Below are 9176 nucleotides of genomic sequence, written 5' to 3' on the forward strand. Positions count from 1 at the left end.
AATTTTGCACAATTAAGCTTTTTAAATAATCTAGTTAACCAGTGGCCTGTGAGATGGAAACACAATGGAAACTTCTCTTTAAGGGTGAAACTCACTCTTTGTAAAGTAGCTCACACGAGGCCCAGGTACCACTTAAATTCTACATAAGGCTTATTTTGAGAGCTTAAATATAATTTAAGTAGTTCACAGTCCTTGTGCTAGAACTGCATAGAAGTGAATTTTACCCTATAATCAGGTTTCATTGTATATAATGTAGTAACTCATTATTCCTAGACAGTATTAGCCAGGCAGGATGTAGCTTATTAATTCTTCATGGTGTTAAAATACTTAATTTTTTTAAATTGTCCTTTATTATAGTTTACTAAGATTTTTATAAAGGATCTTAAGGTGGTAAAATATATCCTTTTAAATGTTTTATAATAAATTAAGTACAATTTAAATACAACTACAGTTTCACTCTAAGTCTGCTCGGCTACTTAATTTGAAAAATGGAGCAACTCATCCAAAGCATATACAGGTACAGTGCTTATCATCCCACACATTCTCTCACATAACAAAAACAAATCATATTTCATTGCAGACAGGAATCACTAATTAGCTTATGACATTCTGGTGAATATTGCTTCTCTAGAGCAGCCTTGCAAAACTGTCATAAAATTTACCACTCCAGGGACAAAATCTACTTGCCCACTATTTTACCTTGATTATTGATGAATATGGAAAAACTATTTTTCTTGCCAACCCAAAAAATTATTCTCCCCAGGAAAGTGGGCATGTAGAATTTTGTAAGGATACTCTAGAGTATTGACTGCACTCTTGAATGCGCACAGCAAATTACTGGAAAAGGCATTTACAAATATTTTTTTAAAACTACTGTACACTTTGGGTGAATATTTGGGCCCAGTCCTGAAGTCAATGGGATTTCTGCTGATGGAGGGCTTTTGGGATCTGTCCCTTCATCTATAAGCCTAGTATAATTTAGTAAAAGGAGAACTTGCTTTAGGTGAAATACATTGTTAATAGATTGTTCTAAAATATAAGTGAATTCTGTTACATTTAATAAAAAAATTTAAAACTTCTAATAGTGGAAATATCAGCTGACACTTTGAGATTTAAGGACTGCCTTTAATATTCTCCAGTCATCTGGAGAATATTTGTCCTGATTTTCTTTAACTATTATAACTGCAAATCTCTCAGCCACAGCAATAGCTTTGCATATTGATTACCAGTAGGTCAGTTAAAGAACTTTGTGCATAACAAAATAGTAGAGACTAGAATAAAGGGGTGCCCAAAGGCATTTAAAAGTTCTTATTAGCTACCATTAATTTTTAGAATATTAATACTCAGGCAGTAAAATGGAAACACTGATTTAGAAGGGAACAAACATTTTCTGAAATAAAGCAAAAATATCTAAATCAAATTTAAAATGTCATCAGCCAAAAAGCAATGATGATGCAAGGGCAACTTTATCCTCTGATTGACAATCTTTTTCCCTGTTCAGATACATGTATTTAAAGTGATGCACATGCCAGGAAGATGCAGGGCACTTGGAAATGGACATTGAAAGATTCTTTGCTCACCAATTTCTCTTTACCAGAGCTTAGTGTGATAGTGGTAGAAATGAACTTATGTGTCTAATGGTACCTCTCTCTCATAACAGCTAATCCTATAGTCATTTTCCAATGTACTAAAATGTGTGAAATACACTTAGAAATAGGTTTATTTTCAGTTTCCTTCACCTGCAAAACATCCCTGTGAAGTAGGAATTAAATGGGAGGAAGCTGTTTGTGGGAGTCAGGAGCTGTATTCTAGGCTCTGCTACAGACCTCCTGTGTGGTCTTGGGCAAGTTGTTTGCACCTCGCTTTCCTCATCTAGGGATGAGACCTACCTCACAGGGTGTTTTTTGAGGCTATAGGAATTGATGCTTGTAAAGCATGTTAAGTTCCTCAAATGGAAGGTTCTATAGAAGTGCACAATATTATTTTAAGTAAACTATGGTGACATATAACTAAGCAGCTCAAACCTAGTTTTTAAGTAGAATGGTATTTACTTTTATTTTATGAAGGCATAAATGCTACCTTCAGTCGCAGGCCTGGTCTACCCTTAAAAATTAGATCGACCTACCAATGTTGCACAGGGCTGTGACCTAAACCCCAGAGCTATGCTGCACAGGGCTATGTTGGCAGACACATTTTTCTGTCGACTGAGCTACCGCCTCTCAGAGAGGTAAATTAACAGAAAAACTCCAAGCCAACAATGTAGGAAGTGTCTTACACTGCAGCAGCACAGCTGCAGAGTTCTACACCCAGATTCAGAACTTGTACAATAAAAATTCACATTATATATCTTTGACGCTTTTTTTAAAAAATTGCAATTAAAATTGAGACCACAAATATAATTGAATGGTAAATAGGAGAAGTAGTGTTCTGGAACACGAGTAAGAATACAAAAACATTAAAATATTGCCCTTCTAAGCAGACAATATGCTTTTGAGGTGCACAGCGTCCAGCGATCTTTAATTATTGTGTCTGCTTGATGATGTGCAAGGGGATGAAGGCCAACCAAACCAATTATGTTTAAACAAGTGCCTCTGCTGTATTTTTGATGTTAACATGTATGAGTGTTGGCGCTTACAATCAGAAAGGTGCCTGACTTCAAGCTCCTGAAATATTACTCTGTATATCCAAGAGATTTTAGATTTTCACTTCTTAAAATTTAAGGCTCAATGCAGCTCGTTTTAAACTCAATGGCAACACCCCCATTGTCTTCAGTAGGGAAAAGGATCAGAGTCATTTTATACAGTTTGGGTTGTAAATGTATTTCCAGTAATTTTAAAATAATGAATATCAAAATATTAGTCTCTATACAACATAAATATTTCAACATGTACTTCTGATAAAAGTAAAATACAGTATATTTATCAGTAGTTGACTAGCAAAAAGCTCCAAATACCCATAAATAAAATTGTGTGTGTGTGTGATAATGAAGATAAACAAATTGGTCCAGATACAATCATAATCAAACTCTCTTGCAATTTCAGAAATTCTAATTAGCTTTTCTTCTTTGCCTTTTTTCCTTTCTTTTTTTTTTTAAAGGTTCAAATAAGTCTGTTTATTTAATTTAGAATCAAACAAGAACAAGGCTGCTACTCATGGTATTTCTAAACCAGCTAAAATTGGGGAATACTTGAAATCTCATGAGAGAACCTTTTCCTGAGAAATTTTGAGCCTAATTTCCAGCATGAGGGGAGGTTCAGATAAGCTTTGAATAACTATCCAACTCATCTAAACATTTTGAGGAAGGTCCATCACTAATGTACCCAACATACAACACATCATAATGTTCAATACACAATATTTACATTTTCATTGTTGTCTTACATAATATAGTGTCTGCTTTAAATAGTGGATGTCCAGTAGTCTTCATATCCATTGTGTCCTAAATGTGAAGTTTTATGATTCGCTGTGAAAACAACGTATTGTTAAAAATGTTGTAAAATAATGGATATTACAATGTTCTAAAAGACTTCGGCAAAATGAAAGGCAAAATGCCAAAAACTTATAATGAACAATGAATGTTAATTACCTCCTGTAGCAGTGATAGAAAGCTGTCCAAAAATTGTCTGGGGGCTTCTTTAGCATAAGATTCACATGGAGAACAATTCTGGAAGACAAAGAAAAGAGCTTCTTATCAGACATGCTGGATTTGAAAAGTGTATCATAACAAATAATAATTTGAGATCATTGAATGAAAAATATGTGAGGTACTAAAAGTGGGTAAGTAGTGTTATCTTCTTTTAACAGATGGGAAAACAGTGGTATAGAAAGATTAGGTAGTAACAAAGTAAACCAATGGCAGTCAGAAGAAGCACCTACATCCATTGATTCCTATTCCTTTACACTAATCAGGAGACAACCTGACCTCCATATTACACATTTCCCATTATTTAGCTACATGTAAACAGTTGATTAGTAGGACCAGAATGAGTGTGATCTTAAAAAGAATTACTAAGTATATTTACATCTTTCACTCTTAGTAAAACTTAAAGAAGAATCTGTACTTCTACCAAGCTTTACAGTTAGGACATAATAAACTATGCAAAATATGGTGCAATTATTAAATTAGGGAACATGTCAAACAATCCTACCATGTCAGTAATGGTGTGTGTAATAACTGGTCTCCTCAACCTTGTAATCATGACTTCAAAATTACGAGATGATTGGCTGTTTGCTGGCTCTAAGTGTAAGCTTGCATTCTGGAAGCAGTTGAACGCAGAAGACAGGCATTTACTCTGGAAGACAAACATTGAAAGTAATTAAATTACTGCCAAATATTTCTAGAAAGTAAACTAACACTTTTTTACATTTGCTTGGTTTTTTCTATGATTCCACATGCATAGTTCTCTCATTCTAACAAATCAATGAGATCTAACTCATGCCTTTTTTAAAGTTTACTTATTTTGATTTATACACATCCACTATAAAAGAGCCTGTACCCCTTACTCTGGCTGCCTCTTGACAAATTTTAAACATATATTTTTAAAATAGACAACTCATAAAATCTCTCTTTGGCCATTAATCAACACACTGACAAACAAGAATTTAATCCAGAAATGAATCTTGCTATATTTAGTGGGGTTTTTTTGACATACATAAGTAGAAATGTTTTCTTCTCATAAGTAATGAATGCCCTACTGAAGTCTTTGTTTTGTGTACATATAAATATGCATTTTGATCCTCCATGCCATTTCTAATATCACATTTAATAATACTTAGAACTTACATAGGGCTTTATATTTTCAGAGCACTGTACAAATCTTAAATATTCCCATTAAACAGATGAAGGAATGGAGATGGAGAAATTAAGTGCATTGCTTAAGGGCAATGCTGGGAGTTAGGGGCAAAGGTGGGACAAGAACTCAAGGAATTCTGGCTCCCAGATTTACTTCATCCTATTAAATCACAATGCTGTTATTTCAGCTTTAAACTCAGATGCACCTTAAACCATAGGACAGATAATCGAGCAACGATCGTATCTACTGTGAGAAAATTATCTCATTTTTCTTTATGCTTTGGTCTCATGGCATAAATTTTCCTAGTTGCACTTATACCCAGAGCAAAAGTTGCCTATTTTTTCCCCACTCGTATTGCTATGGTTGGTTAATTTTATTAATACCGGCAGCATGACACTTTGACCCATCCAGAATCTACCATCCTGCGCAGTGGTCATTTTCCTTCCTATGCATAGCTGTGGAAACTACCGCTGAAACTAACTACTCAATGGAGAGAGAGCAGCATTGTTTACTGTAGCCAATTTCTAACCTGCTTTGCACTTTCCAAAGAAAAAAACGCTCAGAAATGCTGATTATGCACATCAAGGAAGAGATAAAACCGTCATCTTTGTTTTGCATACCAACTGCTACCCAAACTCAATCTCATCCGGTACACAAAGTGTCAATGCATTTGCTTCTCATGCAAGGACCAGATGATGTTCTCACTGTGTATTTCTTATAGAACATTTTTAACAGAAACCCTTTATGTCAGTCAGATATAGCATTATATTTTCCTTAAAAACCACACATTCATGTTTGTCTCAGGCTTTTTACTGTAACCAGTCTAACTTACTGGAAAAAAAAAAACATTCATTTTAAAGAGCTCAATTTTCCAGCTGAAACTGAAAACATTTTCTGTCTCATCTGTGATGAGCTGAGAAACCAGCATTTCTCATATAGGCACAGCTTTTTTTTTTTTTTTTTTGCTGACTTAACCATTACCTCTAGATTGGCTAACCGTCAAATAAACACAAGGATTCTGCCTGTAGACTATTCATGCATAGCTAAGAATACTGATTGATCGATGTTAACGTTTGCCCCAAAGTCATGGGAAGCTGGTGACATCTGAGAACGGGTAATCAGACGTGCACAGTTGCCATATCAGAAGTAATTTACAGCAATGGGTAAAGGGTATTTTACGTCTGACTCAAAATAATGTTGCTGCTTACCCTGAAGAACCTTCACTTCCTGAGCTAGGAACCATGGTGCCAGAGACTCAGCTAGTGCAAATCAGCATAGTGCCATTGGTTTCAGTAGAGTTATGTCTATTCTTACTAGCTAAGGATCTGACCACATTCCTCTTTGCAGTTGAACTAATTTTGCCTCAAGATTATCAACTTCAGTATATTTTCTTCTCTTTGTTGATGTTGTCATTTTTTAAACTTGTCCTCACCCACTACGGTGAACTGGTGAACACACAAGAATTGTGTGGGGTTGCATTGGGGCTAACACTCAGTCCACTCACAGGAAGCTCCAAGGAAGTCAAAACCGACTGTGACAAACCACTGAATTTTGGGTCATGCGTAAGGCAATCTTCTTCCTGTATGTACAGGACCAAATTCAGCCCTGGGATAAGCAGGTACAGTTTCATTGATTTCAGGGTAATTGCACTCAGTTACACTAGCCCTGACTTTGTCACATTTGATTTCATGGCTAACCTGTTGGAAAAGTATGTAATTCAATCAATACAAATTTAACACAGATGATAGAGACCACAAACACCCAGTGCAATCATTAGCATTTGAGATCTTTACTGACCGTGAAGTATGATTACTTTTAAGCCCTTTATCTGTGCACTAAGAGATTGCAGCAGTGACAAGTTTAATGTGTTCTGAGAAATGCTGAGCTCTTAATGAAATCAAAGGGTGTGTTCAGCCCTTACAGGATGAGACCCTAGAACTGTACTGTGAGTTGTAAGTGAACCACTATCTCTCTTCCTGAGCTCGGCTGACAATGTTGTTTTGAAAAAGTTATGGTTAAGCAGTTAGTCACTAGCTATAGTCGCTTTATTTCTGGGATAGTGGCAAGTTTATCTCAGTGACACAATAGCTAATCATCCAATAATTTTCACTTTGACATGAAAATGTAGACATTCAAAGACATTTTAAAAATCCCCAACAATTTGAATGTCGTGGGATTTTGCATTGCATGTATTCCCAGCAGTGACATAGAGGAGGTCTGTGTGGGTCATGCATGCTTATAAAATTTGTTCTCTTTTCTGGAAAGTAACAGAAGCTAAGTAAAGACCATAAGGAGTGTAGCCAAAACAGTCCAAAACAAGGTGAGTTTTTCCTTTCTTTTGTTCTGCAGTAAGTTTACAAAGCTGAAAAAATAGCATAACAATTTATGCATGCTTTGCTGAATCACCATGCCTAATAATAATCTTTGTATACTAGTCAGAAAAATTGTTTTAAGTTTTCTGAAGTATTTGCTGTTGCTCAAATCTGTATATTGCCGTTAAAGCGAAAGCAGCTGATGCTTTAGCTAAGCGTTATATTAAATAAGTACATATTAGGTCTAAAACTTAGTTCTGCATTGGTGAATGTCAGAAGAAAGCACAAATGGAACTCATTCACCTTCTAAACTTTTGAAGCGTGTGGACTTTATTTTGTTCTTTACATTTAATTTTACTACATGTCCTGCAGTGAGATAATTTCCACTTGGTGCAGGCGTTCTCTGACTTATTTAAATGTTACTCTTATGTATAATAATAGTTCATGGAACTGAACAATGTAAATATACATACTGAAATGAGAATTTACAATGACTTATTCTTGTTGTTTTAATGAGGCACAATATAAAGAAAATTTGGTCCAACAGACTATAATAATTTTATTTCTATTTGCCTGGTAATGTAGTCCTTCCTCATAGACTTTAATGTCAGAAGGGACCATCATGATCATCTAATCTGACTTCCTGCACAAAGCAAGCTAGAGAACCTCACCCACCCACTCCTGTAAGAGACCCCCCCTAATCTCTGGCTGAGTTACGGAAGTCCTCAAATGATGATTTAAACATGAGTAGTCTCTCAGAAGCCAGTAGGACTACTCGTGAGAAAGGGCTGCAAGGGCCTGTATTTCCACTTTTGTTACTTCAGTTCAGTGAGTAGTTTTTCATTAAGTGCCTGATTCTGCAAGGTGCTGAGACCTTTCAATTCCTAGTGCACTCAATGTAAATTGAAGGTGTACAGCATCTTCACAGGACTGAGTCCTTGAAGAGTAGTACTGATTATCAAGCAGCTGTGTGAATGTCTGGAACAGGATTAAATTTCAAGTAAAAGGAATACATCCAGATACTATGGCAATGGGTGCTTTAGAAATATACATATTATAATAGTATTAATAATACAGTACTAAAGCATACTGTAATATTAATCTGATATTTAAAACAGAAGTAAGAAGCAACTTCTATGTAAAGTATTTTCTGGGTTTTTTTTTAAATCTAGTGTTCAGAACAGTTTCAAATCTACTATTAAGAGAACCAGGTCATGTGTCAGAAAAAAAGCAGTTGTCACTTTTAAAGAGAATGAACCTATTTAAAATAAATTCAGTATATTCAGAAGGATATGTTAAAGCAGTCTTACCTCAAAGTCTTCTGGCATATTCAGAAGTTCAACATCCTAGAATAAAAAATTAAATTAGTATTTTTAGATACTCCCGTTAGGTTTATTCTCAACAATACGTACTGCGAACATTTTATAGACAGACTTTTTTATATTGCCAAAAATACTGTGCTTACCTTAACTTTCACTATTTTTTTCAACTCCTTGACTGTCTTTACAAGCTCCTTGTATCTTAACTTTGTTGGTGCAGCTGCACTCAGCAGTATACTGGAACAGAAGAAAAACAGACAGAAAACGATCATCCTCTCCATAGTGATGGGTTTAGTTTTAAAATATGCCCAGAGTAGAGTCAATGCTATCCAAGAAGTACACTTCACTTTAACTGTGCTCAGGTACACTGCATACCTACCTATTTATTGATCCTTACTGAAGATGTAAACCCACCCATTTCAGTTTGGAAAGCTTTGTAGAATGGATTAATGAGTAACCCGTTTTTCTTTTCCACTGGCTAGGTGTATGTGTGTGAGTTAGTGCGTAGGGGGCAGGGATTGATGGAGTGAATAAAAATATGCCCCATCTGCACATTGGACAGGAAAAAAAAAAGGTGAATTCCCATTTTCACTTTGAGTCAAGAAATGAACACAGTAAATAATAGGTACTTAGAAACCACAAGCCTAAGTAAACAAAGATGCTGCATTTTTTTCTGTCTCATACAGCATCTTACCTGTGCTATCACATAAATGCGTGTTTGTAATAGCACTATAGTAATGAGTAAAGTGGCA

General features: G+C 35.4%; 1 protein-coding gene across 1 annotated transcript; it reads right to left on the bottom strand.

Annotated features, from left to right (window-relative positions):
• Window positions 1-3439: 3439 nt before the first annotated feature.
• IL21 (interleukin 21) lies at window positions 3440-8705 on the bottom strand. The gene is made up of 5 exons (XM_073340058.1): window positions 8571-8705; window positions 8416-8451; window positions 4149-4292; window positions 3587-3664; window positions 3440-3463 (listed from the first exon to the last, which is right to left on the bottom strand). The coding sequence occupies exons 1-5, from the start codon at window positions 8703-8705 to the stop codon at window positions 3440-3442; spliced, it is 417 nt and encodes a 138-aa protein (XP_073196159.1).
• Between the last annotated feature and the right edge of the window lie 471 nt (window positions 8706-9176).

Source organism: Lepidochelys kempii, chromosome 4 (genome assembly GCF_965140265.1).
Source record: "Lepidochelys kempii isolate rLepKem1 chromosome 4, rLepKem1.hap2, whole genome shotgun sequence".
Taxonomy (NCBI): domain Eukaryota; kingdom Metazoa; phylum Chordata; order Testudines; family Cheloniidae; genus Lepidochelys; species Lepidochelys kempii.

Excerpts from the sequence above, each read along its gene's own strand:
- IL21 (XM_073340058.1), bottom strand. The coding sequence starts at position 8,705 with ATGGAGAGGATGATCGTTTTCTGTCTGTTTTTCTTCTGTTCCAGTATA. Across the intron at positions 8,452-8,570 it reads AAAAAATAGTGAAAGTTAAG|GATGTTGAACTTCTGAATAT; the intron begins GTAAGCACAGTA and ends TTTTTATTCTAG. Across the intron at positions 4,293-8,415 it reads ATATGCCAGAAGACTTTGAG|AGTAAATGCCTGTCTTCTGC; the intron begins GTAAGACTGCTT and ends TTTGTCTTCCAG.